Source organism: Moschus berezovskii, chromosome 22, assembly GCF_049115385.1.
Source record: "Moschus berezovskii isolate FMDL1 chromosome 22, NW_MosBer_1.0, whole genome shotgun sequence".
Taxonomy (NCBI): domain Eukaryota; kingdom Metazoa; phylum Chordata; class Mammalia; order Artiodactyla; family Moschidae; genus Moschus; species Moschus berezovskii.
The window spans coordinates 8,136,727-8,151,113 of record NC_142481.1 but is presented as its reverse complement, the minus strand read 5'-3'; the positions used below and the strand labels follow the sequence as shown (position 1 = coordinate 8,151,113).

General features: G+C 47.2%; 1 protein-coding gene across 4 annotated transcripts in view; it reads left to right on the top strand.

The window, feature by feature from the left end:
• The window catches only part of TRPM4 (transient receptor potential cation channel subfamily M member 4), a 41,824-nt gene extending 29,787 nt beyond the window's left edge, over positions 1-12,037 (top strand). For 3 of the 4 annotated variants that reach the window (XM_055411631.2, XM_055411633.2, XM_055411634.2), the window contains 9 exons: positions 1,369-1,800; positions 7,414-7,546; positions 7,727-7,901; positions 8,120-8,297; positions 10,353-10,546; positions 10,832-10,964; positions 11,159-11,231; positions 11,324-11,429; positions 11,667-12,037. In XM_055411631.2, coding sequence (XP_055267606.2) covers positions 1,369-1,800; positions 7,414-7,546; positions 7,727-7,901; positions 8,120-8,297; positions 10,353-10,546; positions 10,832-10,964; positions 11,159-11,231; positions 11,324-11,429; positions 11,667-11,671 — 1,429 coding nt within the window. In that variant the 3' untranslated portion in view covers positions 11,672-12,037. Of the gene's footprint in view, positions 1-1,368; positions 1,801-7,413; positions 7,547-7,726; positions 7,902-8,119; positions 8,298-10,352; positions 10,716-10,831; positions 10,966-11,158; positions 11,232-11,323; positions 11,430-11,666 lie in introns of those variants that run through there. The other variant, XR_008683900.2, reaches the window with a different exon arrangement.
• The last annotated feature ends 2,350 nt before the right edge of the window (positions 12,038-14,387 follow it).

Here is a 14,387-nt window from a genome sequence, read left to right as displayed (position 1 = left end):
AGGACTGGCTTCATTAACACCATGTTCTCAAGATTTAGCCACAGTATCAGTGCTTCATTCCTTTCTAACCGCTGAATAATATTCCGTTGTTGGAAGCCACTATCTTTTATCTGTTCATCAGTTAATGGACATTTGGGTTGTTTCCACTTTGGGGTTTCCTTTCTGCTTTTGTTTTTAAAGAGAGGATGCCTTTCCAAGCCAGTTTATTTTTCCTCTCAGCTTTCTGAATTTCTTAGTAGTAGTAGTATTCATTTTGCTGTTTCTGATTTGAGATCAGAATGAAGAATTAGGATGTAACTGGGAAGAGTATCAAAACTCAGGTGAAAAGGGTCAGAGATATGAATGGACCAATAAGGTTAGAATTCAGGTAAGGCTCTACAGTGAGAGATCCGATATCGGGAAGGAAGACTTAACTGAGAAAACTCGGCTGGATAATCTGCTATTGGTTGTGGGTCAGAAGTTAACATTCAGGGATGGGGTTCCATGAAGGAATTTGGTGCTTTTCTAGATATGAGGAGATGCAAGAAGTGGGTTCATAAGATCAGCACCTGAAAATGTCTATCTGAAAACCTGTTCTGCCAGTTTTCCCCAGAGCACGGAGGGCCTCATTCCTGCTCTCCACCCTGAATTCCCTTCAAGGGGTGTTGAAGGTCAGCAGCTGCAGCAGCACCAGATTTAACCCTTGTAGAGGCAGATGTGTGCTCAGTCACTCCAGTGTCCGACTCTGCGACCCCATGGAAACTGTAGGCCACCAGGCTACTCTGTCCGTGGAGTTTTCCTGCCAAGAATACTGGAGTGGGTTGCCATTTCCTTCTCCAGGGGATCTTCCTGGCCAGGGATCCAACCCGCATCTCTTATCACTAGGGCCACCCGGAAGCCCTGTAGAGGTAGATGGCAAGTGCCACTGTAGTCAGCAGAGCTGTCAAACCTGGGGAACTGAGGTCATGAAGTGAGGAGGTCAGAGGTTATATTTGAGGGCCAGAGGTCAGATAGATTGTCCAAGATCAGACCGAGAGTCAGAGGTCACAACCTTTGGTGAAAGAAGAGGGACTTGGAGCCAAAAACCAGACAAGAGTCAGAGGTCAGTCCAGAAGCCAGAGGTCAGAAGGGTGGGGAAAGTCAGGGGTGGAAGCTCAGCAGTGTTGAAGGTAGATTTCAGAGGTCAGAGGTTAGATCAGGGGTCAAAACTCAAGGAGATGGAGGGCGTCAGGCTTTGTTTCAGGTCAGGCGGCATCAGAAGGCGTGAAGGTGGGAACTGACTAGAAAGCAGGATGAGGAGGGTAGGAGAGCTCAGCGTCCTGACGGTGGTGAAGGTCAGGTGCAGAGATCAGGCTGAGCCCTCCTCCCTTCTCCCCGTCTCCCGCACAGGCCCACAGACCCCCCTGAGAAGATGCCCTTGGGGGCACTGAGGCCGCCCAGACACAGGGGCTGCTGTGGGGGGTGCCCGCCGCGCCTGCGCCGCTGGCCGCAGTTCTGGGGGGCGCCAGTGACGGCCTTCATGGGCAACGTGGTCAGCTACCTCCTCTTCCTGCTGCTCTTCGCGCACGTGCTGCTCATCGACTTCGAGCCCGAGAGGCCCAGCGTCTTGGAGCTGCTGCTCTACTTCTGGGCCTTCACCCTGCTCTGCGAGGAGTTCCGCCAGGGCCTGGGCAGTGGCCTGGGCAGCCTGGCCACAGGGGCACCCGGGACGGACCCCCACCAGGCCCCCCTGCGCCGCCGCCTGCACCTCTACCTCTCCGACGCCTGGAACCAGTGCGACCTGGTGGCCCTCGCCTGCTTCCTCCTGGGCGTGGGCTGCAGGTGAGTGCCCTGCGGCGCTGCATGCCCTGCCCACGTCGGCCTCTGACCCTTCCTTCCTGGGGGTGGAGGGTGGGGATGGGAGGTGAGGGGTGGGGTTAGGGGCCTCCACTCTTGGCTTCTCTGTGGCAGGCAGCAGCTAAATCCAATTCTGCTCTTTTTTTTTCATTGATGTATAAGTGGGGTACAATATTATATCAGTTGTAGGCATACAATATTGTTGTTTAGTTGCCAAGTCATGTTGACTCTTTGCGACTCATGGATTGTTGTCCCCCAGGCTCCTCTGTCTGTGGGATTTCCCAGGCAGGAACCCTGGAATGAGCTGCCATTTCCTTCTCGAGGGGATCTTCCTGACTCAGGGATCAAACCCGCGTCTCCTGCACTGGCAGGCGGATTCTTTACCACTGAGCCACGTGAGATGTCAGTTGCAGACGTACAGCACGGTGGTCACAATTTTAAAACAATTCCACTTTTTTTTTCTTAAAATAAAATGTTTAAAGAACATATGAAAGTGAAAAGGCAAGTTGCAGACTGTGAAATGATATTTAGAACAAAACCACCAAGGATTGGGATCCAGAGTATAAGAAGAGCACCGACCAAAAAAGATACACATGCACGAGATCAGTGAACACAATAAATTAAAAACTGGGACGAGAATATGAAAAGACAGGTGATAAAGTACATGTGCCATTATATAAGAAAGGTGCCCAACTTTTTTTTCTTTAAAAAAAAAAGCTCAGATCCCACCTTGATTGAAACTACTGGGTGAAGATGTTCTATAAGTCATTTGCTCACACGTGGATATCTGGCTTTGGGGCTGATGGGGTAAAATGAGAATCCCACTGCTCTTTGTTCTATTAAGAGATCTGGACTTCACAAGATGTTTCTCTAGTCCTCAGCCTGGCCCTGCAGCTGCACCCCGGTCCTGGCCCCCAGACACCAGGCCACACACCGAGTGCCACCCTCACTTTCTCCCTGTTCTTCTCTACAGTCCTTGGTCCCAGGCCCCATCCTTCTGTGCCCTGACTTCCTCTGTCCCATCTCCAACTCACCTGCATGGCTGCCTGTCCTACCTGGACCCTCGCCCAGCTTCCTGGACCCTCGCCCAGCTTCCTGGACCCCATTCTCTTCCCTCCCTAGTCCATCCTCTACAGGGTGTGCAAGGGGCCTTCTATACCCAGGGCTGGCCTCTGCTCCCTTGCTTCTCGGGGCTCCCCGGCGCCACGCCACGGTCCCTGGACCTGGTCTGGTCTGCCCTTCTCTGCAGGGGCGTCTCTCTGATTCATCTCTTCTTCATCTACGCTCCAGCCTCTCTGAGAACTACTTGCAGTTCCTTCTCCACAAGGCCAGTGGCTTTGACCTTGATCACTGGTATTTTGAATCTGTGTGATTATGAAATGGTAATCAGAATTCGACTGACAGGTTCCTACCAAAGAAGTATTTTCTAGTTACTTTAAACTGCCTTGATCAATTTTATATTGCAGGACAGAGAAAGTAGCTTCAATTATTTTCTTTTTCAGTTTCTGAAATTACTTCAGTTTGATTACTGTTCGAGTTAAGTTTTACAAGTATTTGTTTCAGTGTTCATGTTTTTAATCCATTTCAGATTTTGCTAAAATCTGCTCAAACTGTGTTTGTGAATTTTACTTTGTGACTTTAATTCTGTCATGTCTGATTTTCCTGGATCAAATTTCATAGTTTTAAATTTCATCAGGGAAGCCTGGGTGTTTTATCAACTTTTTACTTCCTAATAAATCAGGGTTTCCCTGATAGCTCAGTTGGTAAAGAATCCACCTGCAATGCAGGAGACCCCAGTTCGATTCCTGGGTTGGGAAGATCCCCTGGAGAAGGGCTGAAAGGCTACCCACTCCAGTTTTCTGGCCTGGAGAATTCCATGGACTATACAGTCCATGGGGTCGCAAAGAGTTGGACATGACCGAGCGACTTTCACTTACTCCATAAAAATCTTGACTTTCTGCTTATTTCTTAGCTAATTAATAAAACAAATTGTGGGAAATTACCATGAAGTATTTTCTGTTGCCCAGGTTGGGATATATGTTCATATAATGTTAGTTCATTTCTTCTATAGTTTCTAGATCATGTTGTATGGTGCCCAGAGAGAGGGCAAAGGGAAAATCAAAATACTCTTGGGAATACATTATGTTGTCTTTGGGTCTTGGGACACACTGTTCCCCAACCCTGAAACGCTTTTCCCTCCTCTCCTTGACCAGGCCAGCCTTCTGTACTTCCTTTCTGCCTCAGCTTTACTGTCTGTGTCTCTGAAAGTTTTCCTTCCTTTTTCCTTCTCAGACTCTGGGTCTCTCCTTTGTGTTCCCCTAACATCCCGAGAGCTCCCTGCCATAGTGCTTAGATCACGGCTTTTGAGTCTCTCTTCTCAGTGCAAGATTATAAACTCCTCAAGCCACGTCTGTCTCATTTCTCAGCAACTTAAAACATCTCTGAATATAGTCTATTCCCAAAGAAATGCAGAAATACATGCTTACTGAATGAGATTATGTCCCAGTGTAGAAGAGAATAAAACAGAAACCAATTATCTTCCTCAGCCATTGCAAGAGTCCTCCTTTTTTTCCCCCCAAGTTTCCTCCTTTTCTCTGTAATCTCCTCCATCGACAGTTTGGTGAACATCCTGCCTGTTCTTTCCCTATGCATTTACATACCTCTATACACAGATATTATACAAGAAGATACTATGTGTTTTTTAAAATTTATCCTTTTATTGAAGGATAATTGCCTTAAGAATTTTGTTGTTTTCTGTCAAAGATACTATATGTTATGTATTCTTTGGCAACCTCTTCTTTCTCCGTAATATGTCCCTGACATTCTTTCCATGTTCAGTTCAGTTCAGTCGCTCAGTCGTGTCCGACTCTTTGCGACCCCATGAATCACAGCATGCCGGGCCTCCCTGTCCATAACCAACTCCCGGAGTTCACTCAAACTCACCTCCATCGAGTCGGTGATACCATCCAGCCATCTCATCCTCCGTTGTCCCCTTCTCCTCCTGTTCCCAATCCCTCCCAGCATTAGAGTCTTTTCCAGTGAGTCAACTCGTCGCATGAGGTGGCCAAAGTATTGGAGTTTCAGCTTTAGCATCAGTCCTTCCAGTGAACACCCAGGACTGATCTCCTTTAGAATGGACTATTTCCAAATATTCCTTATTCTTTAAAAATGCTGCATCCAATTCCTGAAGAAGGGGTTTTAGCCAGGTATTGCCAGCTAAAGCAGCCAGGAAAGACTTCTCCTTGCCAGATTTAACGAATGAATGAATGAATTCTTTTCATGAGGCAGTGGGACAAAAATTCTGAACTTCAAGAGAGAGAATCAGACCAAATACTTCTCTCTAAAGCGTCTTTCATTTTCTACTTGAGATAACATGAAGTTTTAATCAGATATTAGCTGCTCGGAGTCCAGTACTCTGATGATATCTTTTTTTAAAATAAAGTATTAGCTGTCAGAACACCGCTGCTTTTGAAGACAGCAAAGAACTTTGTGGTCACAACCTAGTGACTATTTATTGGGGATGAAGGATCCTCACACCCCCTTTCATAATCTGGATAGTTGACAGCAATGACCCTCTATTCTTTTCAATATTCTGTTTGACACACTGAGAGGCATGGTTCCTCTGTGCTGTGTTAAAAACGGTACAAAGTCACTTGACATGAATAATATTTTCAAACAGCAAGATAAGAAAGTTTAATAGAACATTGTGCTTCTGTTTATTCCTTGTATTTTGTATCAAGTATCTTCTGAGAGGAAAGGACTAAGGCCATGTGCTAACGTTCTTTAGGAATACCACTGATATTTTAGATATTTTTGTCAAGCTCATCATTTTCTAGATGGGGGAGGAATTATTGCATGGGGGAAAAAAGTCCAGAAATCTCAGTTTACACAGGACAAATTTCCAGCGTTCTCCAGAATTGAATGGATGAACCGTTTTATTTTGCCAGTCCCTTCTGGATGGACATTTCAGTTGTTTCTAATTTTTTATTATTCCAAAGCTATGAAAGTTTACATCCTGGACGTACACTTTGTGAGTCAAAGGGTATATGTATTTTTGAGGTTTATTGCCTTCCTTGTTAAAAATAGCTTCTTCCAGCTACACACCCACCATCTGGGTAAGACACTGCCCCCTTGAGGACATGCTCGGTGATACCTGATATTTTCAGTCTAAGTGTAGCTCTCTATTTAACCTTTACATGTTTTCCCAATCTGACGGGTAAAAATGACCCCTCCTTGTTTTAATTGATGCATCCAAGACTCCTAGTTGGGTACGTTGGGCACCTTTCATATCTCATGGCACATGTACTTTATCACCTGTCTTCATATTCTCTGTCCCAGTTTTTAATTTATTGTGTTCACTGATCTCATGCATGTATATATTTTTTGGTCAGTGCTCTTCTTATACTCTGGATCCCAATCCTTGGTGGTTTTGTTCTAAATATCATCTCACAGTCTGCAACTTGTCTTTTCACTTTCATATGTTCTTTAAACATTTTTTATTCTTTAACTTTTCATTTTTAAAAACCCTTAAGACTTATAAAAAATTGTTGCAGAAACAGCACAAAGAATTCCCATACACCATTCATCCACATCCCCCAAATGTTAGCATCTTACATTATCAAAACCAGGAGATTTTATTTAAATTTCATCAATTGCCCATAGATGTCCTTTTTCTGGATCAGGAGCCAATCCAGGATTCCATATTGCCTTTAGTTGTCATGTCTCCTTAATTGTCTCTAATCTGGGACAGGTTTTCAGTCCATCTTTAACTTCTACGATCAGTCCAGACTAGTTATTTTGTAGAATTCGCCTCCATTGGAGTTTGTCTAGTACTCCCTCAGGATCAAATTTAGGCTATACAATTTTTGGCAGAAAATTTTGCCTTTCTCTGTCCATCATATTTATGTTATCTCTTAATACGCATACGTTTTATATTTCAAAGTAGTTAACTTTTCAGCATTTTCTTTTGTCATGATTTTGTGTCTTGTATATAGGACTCTTTTTCTTATATGACAGTTATCTTATTTCAAGTTCATGAAGAAATTCTTCTATATTTTCTTATTAAGATTTGATGTCTTACCTTTAACTTTAGGTTTTTAATCCGTTCAAAGTTAAGTACACGATGATGCGAAATAGGGATATAATTTTCATTTTCCCCTTAGGGATTACTGACATTATTCACTGTTTGACCTTCTAATGTGAATTGTGTGTCCTTATCCTTTATCCGTTTTCCTGTTAGGTTCATTGTCTTCTGCTTATTGGTTTGCTGGAAGGCTCCATATTTTGCCATTTATAGGTTGGGCAAATATACCTGCAGTTTTCCCAACCTGATGTTATAGGGACCTCCCTCCCTTTTTGCTAAGGCCGTTTTTCATACAGCCATTATTTAATGGGTACCGGAGCCCTGCGAGGCCCAGCTTGGCAATGTTATGGTGCCAAATTTTGAGTAAACCCCAGGTGAACTGGAGTGGGGAGTGTCCCAGTTCTGGCCCTGGAGAGGCCACATCCTCGCCTTCAGTCTGGTGTTGGGACCACTCCGAGCTTTCTTTGCACCCTGTAACCCTTGAGTGACGTCTGCCGCGTCTCCCCATACCCCAGGCTGACCCCGGGCCTGTATGACCTGGGCCGCACTGTCCTCTGCCTTGACTTCATGATCTTCACGCTGAGGCTGCTGCACATCTTCACAGTCAACAAACAGCTGGGGCCCAAGATCGTCATCGTGAGCAAGATGGTGAGGGGTGGGGTCGCGCTGGTGTGGGCGGGGCCTGAGGGTGAAAGGGGCGGAGCCAAGAAGCTGCCACGGATTCACTGTAACTGAGCGTCTGGTGAGGAGGCGGGGCTTCGGGCACTGGGGCGGGGCTAGAGTAGGGAAGGGCGGGGCCAGGCTTGGTGTCATCTTCCTCTTCTGCAGGTGAAGGATGTGTTCTTCTTCCTCTTCTTCCTCGGCGTGTGGCTGGTTGCCTATGGGGTGGCCACTGAGGGGCTCCTTAGGCCGCAGGACCGTAGCCTCCCGAATATCCTGCGCCGCGTCTTCTACCGGCCCTACCTGCAGATCTTTGGGCAGATCCCTCAGGGGGAGATGGACGGTAAGGAGGGTGAGAGGTCCTGACATCCAAGTGAGCCCCCTCCTCCCCTATCTCTGGGTCTCTGACCCGTCCCTCTTTTTCTTTGCGTCTCTGTCCCCCTCCCTTTCTGGGATTCTGTCTCCCTCTCCCCGGGTCTTTGCTCTCCTCCGCCCTCTGGATTTCTGTCTTCCTTAGGTCCCTGTCCCTCTGGCTCCATCTCTGACTGTCTCCCTTCACAGTGGCCCTCATGGAGCGCGGCAACTGTTCACTGGCGCAGGGCTCGTGGGGGCACCCCGAGGGGAACCTCTCGGGCAAATGCGTCTCGCTTTATGCCAACTGGCTGGTCGTGCTCCTCCTTGTTGTCTTCCTGCTGGTGGCCAACATCCTGCTGCTCAATCTGCTCATTGCAATGTTCAGGTGAGTCCCCACCGCCCTGGTGGCTCAGACGGGAAAGAGTCTGCCTGCAATGCGGGAGACCCGTGTTTGATCTCTGGGTTGGGAAGATTCCCAGGAGAAGAAAATGGCAATCTACTCCAGTATTCTTGCCTGGAAAATCCCATGGACGGAGGAACCTGGCAGGCTACAGTCCATGGGGTCCCAAACAGTTGGACACAACTGAGCGACTTCACTCCTGCTCTCTGATGATCTGGCCTCACCCAGCAGGACCCCTGACCCTAGAGTGACTCTTGATCCCAGCTTAACCCTTGACCCCAGCATGATTTTTGATCCCAGTCTAAGTAATTCTAGTTTTAGTCTCTGAACTCTGATTAAAATCTAATGCTGGCTTGTTCCCAAATCCAGCCAGAGTGTGCTCTTGTACTGGACTTTGGAATCTGATCCGCTCTCTTGAGTCCAGGCTGAAGATTAAAAAATTTTTAATTGTGGCTATATATATATAACATAAAAATTGCCCCCTTCTCCATTTTAAAGTGTACAGTGCAGTGACATTAATTACATTTATAATGTTATACAGCCACCACCACTGTCTATTTCCTGAACATTTTCATCACTCCAAACAGAGTATGTAACCGTTAAGCAAGGGATAACTTCTCATTTTCCCCTCCCCCCCAGTCCCTGGTAACCTCTACTTTATTTTGTCTCTATGACTGCCTCTTGGAGGTAAGTAGAGTCATACAGTATTTGTTCTTTCATGTCTGGCATAATGTTTTCATGTACCACTACTCTATTCTTTTTTATGGCTGAACAATAGTGATGTACTGATAAATGGCATTTAGTTGATCCATTCATCTAATGAGATTTGGGTTGTTCCATCTTTTGGCTATTGGGGATAATGCTGCAATAACATTGGTGTTCACATATCTGTTTGCATCTCTGTTTTTATTTCTTTTGGTTATATTTCTAGAATAGGATGCTGGGTCATGTGTTAATTCTATGTTTAGCTTTTCCACATCCTTACTAATAGGTGCTTTCCTTATTAAGAGGTTATAGACATCCTAGTGGGCATGACGGAGAAGTCAATGGCACCCCACTCCAGTACTCTTGCCTGGAAAATCCCATGGACAGAGGAGCCTGGGAGACTATAGTCCATGGGGTCACAAACAGTCGGACATGACTGAGCGACTTCATTTTCACTTTTACCTTGATATCATCATGGTAATGCTGGCCTCATAGAATGAGTTGGAAAGTGTTCTTTCCTCTTCAGTGTTTTGGAAGAGTTTGAGAAAGATTGGTGTTAATTCTCTTTTAAATGTTTGGTAAAATTCCCCAGTCAAGCCATCTGGTCCTGGGCTTATTTTGTTGGGACATTTCTGATTAGTGATTCAGTCTCTTTACTTGTTATAGGTCTTTTGAGATTGTCTATTTCTTCTTGAGTCAGTTTAGGTAATTTGTGTGTTTCCAGTAATTCTTCCATTTCATCTAGGTTGTCTAATTTGTTGGCATACAATTATTAATAGCATTCTCTTATAATGGTTTTTGGTTTCCCAGGTGGTGCTAGTGGTCAAGAACCCACTTGCCAATGCAGGAGACCTAAGAGACACTGGTCCCATCCCTAGTTGGGGAAGATCCCCTGGAGAAGGAAATGGCAACCCACTCCAGTATCCTTGCCTGGAGAATCCCATGGACAGAGGAGCCTGGTAGGCTACACATAGGGTCGCAAAGAGCTGGACAAGGCTGAAGCGACTTAGCACACACATAATGGTTTTCAGTAGGATTCTATAAGGTTGATAGTAATGTCCCCATTTTCATTTTTTATTTTAGTTACTTGTGTCCAGGCTGACTTGTGAACCTGACGCCAATCTCTACCTAATTCGTGTTAGCTTTCCCAACTTGATCTCTGACATCCGACTCTGGAGCCTCCTAACCCAGCTACCAAATGCCTCTGACTTTATTGATCCTGACATCTGCCTTCTGCCTTGGGTTTCAAACAGATATTGCCTGACATGTAGTCTTGATCCGCTTTTCCAAGAGGCGCCTCTACCTCTAGTGACTCTTGATCTCTGGTCCCTACAGCCATACCTTCGGCAAAGTGCAGGGCAACAGCGACCTCTACTGGAAGGCGCAGCGCTACAGCCTCATCCGGGAATTTCACTCTCGGCCCGCACTGGCCCCGCCTCTCATTTTCATATCGCACGTGCGCTCCCTCATCCATCGATTTCGCAGGCGCCGGGCGCGCTTGCCACCATCCCCGGTCATCGAGCATTTTCGTGAGAGCCCGGCTTGGCCCAAAAGAGAGAAACTCAGGGGGAGGAACCTGGAGAGAAAGAAGAGCGTGTATAAGCAGGAGAAGGACGCTTAGGAGCACGAGTGGTCAGGGCCTAGTCTGTCAGGGGGCTGGGCGTGCGGTATTAGTGGAAGGCCAAGAACGGTGAGGAGGTGCGGTCTGGGAGATCACTGAAGCTCGAGGTTTTGGGTGGGGAAGCTGGGTCTAGGAGCGGGCGTGGCCCGAGGATGGGCAGTCCCTTTGACTCTTCTCTGGCCCCACTGTCCAGGGGTCCACCTCTCGAAGGAAGCGGAGCGGAGGCTGTTGACATGGGAGTCAGTGCAAAAGGAGAATTTCTTGCTGGCGCGTGCTCGGGACAAACGGGAGAGCAACTCTGAACGTCTGAAGCGCACGTCGCAGAAGTGAGGGCGGGGCCTGCCTCTGGGCGGGGCTTCTGTCCTCCGGGATTGATCTCGTGACTCACTTCTTGCCGCAGGCTAGGGGCGGAGCCTGCGGGGGCAGGGTCCTGGAACGCTGGAGCTCCGAGGGGGCGGGTCTCTCAAGGTGGGTGGGGCTGGTAGGCTGCGGGCACCCACCTAAAACCCTGGATCCCCAGGGTGGACACAGCACTGAAGCAGCTGAGACAGATCCGCGAGTACGAGCAGCGTCTGAAAGGGCTGGAACAGGAGGTGAGGGCTCCGGGCCAGGCTGGAGGAGGATGGCTAGGGTGAGGGACAGCAGATTCCAGTCACGTGCCCTGATGTCTTCCGCTCCTCCGCAGGTCCAGCACTGTACCCGTGTCCTGAGCTGGGTAGCTGAGGCCCTGAGCCGTTCTTCATTGCTTCCCCCAGGGTCACCGCCGCCCCCAATACCCCCTGGGCCCAAAGGTCAGTGTTTACCGTCTACTTGTGTGTATGTCTGGCGTCTGTCACCACCTACGTCTGTGTCCTTGCTTTCTGGGTCTCTTCCCATATCTCCGTGTTTCTCTCACTGGCCTTCCTTTGCCCCTGCTTCATTCTTGGTTTCCTTTGGGCTTTCTGTGCATCTTTCTTTTTGCCAGTCTCTTATTTTTTCTGCCCTCCTCTCTATGCCCATCGCTTCTTTTCTCTGCTCTCTTCCCCCAGACTGAGCCCTGCTGGTGGACGTCAAGGAGTAGCTGCCAGAGGGAGTTTTGCTCCCAGAGTAAGGCCTAGCGGGTCCTTGACTCCTGCACCTGGCGACCTTGTCTTTGAGGTGAACCGGATACCCATGGACTACCTTCTTGGATGCTGCCAGGGTCACTCAGGGAGTGTCATCCATGCAAACCATGGCAGGCCTGGCTCCTCCCAGAACCAGCCCTACTCTGGGAGGATGAACCTGTGGAGCCCAGGCGTTCCCTCTCTGAGGGCTGTATCACAGCCTGCTGGACTGGAAAAGGCTACCGAGTCCTTGTGGTACAGGGACCAGAGTCCACTCACAGCTCCCCACACTGGGGAAATAAAGCCATTTGAGAGGAGTAGGGTCTGAATGCTGGATTCTTGGGGAATTGGTGGGTGGCTAGATCCTTCTGGGCTGGCAGCTGAAGCTGGGGGTGTGTTTGGGGTCCTTGGTCCATTTGCTGCTACTGCATTTCAGGTCTCACCGGGGCTGTTTCTTCCTCTCAGCCCCACTATTCCTGTCTGATTCAGGCCCAGCACCTCTTGTCTGCAGTGCTTGATGACTCTCACTTCAGTGGGACAAGAACCCCATCCATCTGTACCCCCCAACATCCATTCCTGCCTACCAGTGCAAAAAGAACTTGGAGATAAAAAGCAAATTATTTTCCTGGAGGAGGGGTGGGTGGGCACTGTGTACATCTGCTTTGGCAATAGGGGAACAGATGATGCAAATTTGAGTGGATAACTGCATATGTGTCTTTAAAAAGTCTAATTAGTGGAAAATTGCAGGCCACGCACGCATGGAATTGAGGCAAATATGCATCATTATACATGCCATTTAACTGAACAACCCGTAACAAACTAAACTGGTAATGACAAGGCTGAGCTGACAGCAATTATTAGTAAAATAGCAAGAACGCCACCAACAACACACATCCAAAAATGCAAACCAAAACATCCTTTTTCCACATTGGAGGAATTCCAACTGCCTGCCACTTTGGGTGCAGAGTAGCTTTGAAACATTGCCAAGTGTTTTGTGGCAACCAGCTATCTCTGGAAGATAACCGAATCAATTCTCAGTAACCCAAGTAGTAATATCATCAGCAATGACGATGGTGGCAACAGCAACAGCCAGTGAGAGTGCTGTGTGCCTGGCATTGTGATTCACAGGTGCTGAGTCAAGGCATTCTCATGGACACCGTATAAGGTAAGTGCTGATGTCTCCATTTTGCAGATTAGAAAACTGAGGCACAATAAAAATTAAGTGACTCACACAAAGTCACAGAGCTAGAAAATGGTCCCCTAGAGAAGGGAATGGCAGCCCACTCCAGGATTATTGCCTGGAGAAGGTGGGTTACAGTCCATAGGGTTGTAAAGAGCACGTGCTGTGAGGTGCTTATGCGCTCAGTGGTGTCGGATTCTTTGCGACCCAAGTTTCCTGCATTGCTGGGGGATTCTTTACCTTCTAAGCCACCAGGGAAGCCCAAGAATACTGAAGTATACTGAAGTAGGTAGCCTATCCCTTCTCCAGGAATGGAACCAGGGTCTCTTGCATTGCAGGCCAGTTCTTTACCTGCTGAGCTACCTGGGAAGTTCCTTGCAGGGCCCCAGGATCACAGAACTGAGTATTTAGAAAGGCCGATTTGAAGCAACTCAGCACACAGCACAAAGGGGACGCTAGAGGGAGAAGTGAAAGGCAAAGGAGAAAAGGAAAGATACACTCATTTGAATGCATAGTTCCAAAGAATAGCAAGGAGAGATAAGAAAGCCTTCCTAAGTGAACAGTGCAAAGAAATAGAGGAAAACAGTAGAATGGGAAAGGCTAGGGATCTCTTCAAGAAAATTAGAGATACCAAAGGAACATTTCATGCAAAGATGGGCTCAATAAAGGACAGAAACGGTATGGACCTAACAGAAGCAGAAGAGATTAAGACGAGGTGGCAAGAATACACAGAAGAACTGTACAAAAAAGATCTTCACGACCCAGATAATCACGATGGTGTGATCACTCACCTAGAGCCAGACATCCTGGAATATGAAGTCAAGTGGGCCTTAGGAAGCATCACTGCGAACAAAGCTAGTGGAGGTGATGGAATTTCAGCTGAGCTATTTCAATCCTAAAAGATGATGCTGTGAAAGTGCTGCACTCAGTATGCCAGCAAATTTGGAAAACTTAGCAGTGGCCACAGGACTGGAAAGATCAAAGAAAGGCAATGCCAAAGAATGTTCAACCTACCACACGATTGCACTCATATCACACGCTAGCAAAGTAACACTCAAAATACTCCAAGCCAGGCTTTGGCAATATGTGAACTGTGAACTTCCAGATGTTCAAGCTGGATTTAGAAAAGGCAGAGGAACCAGAAATCAAATTGCCAACATCTGCTGGATCATCGAAAAAGCAAGAGAGTTCCAGAAAAACATCTACTTTTGCTTTATTGACTAAGCCAAAGCCTTTGACTGTGTGGATCACGACAAATTGTGGAAAATTCTTGAAGAGATGGGAATATCAGACCACCTGACCTGCCTCCTGAGAAACCTGTATGCAGGTCAAGAAGCAACAGTTAGTACGGACATGGAACAACAGACTGGTTCCAAATCGGGAAAGGAATACCTCAAGGCTGTATATTGTCACTCTGCTTATTTAACTTATATGTAGAGTACATCATGAGAAATGCTGGACTGGATGAAACACAAGCTGGAATCAAG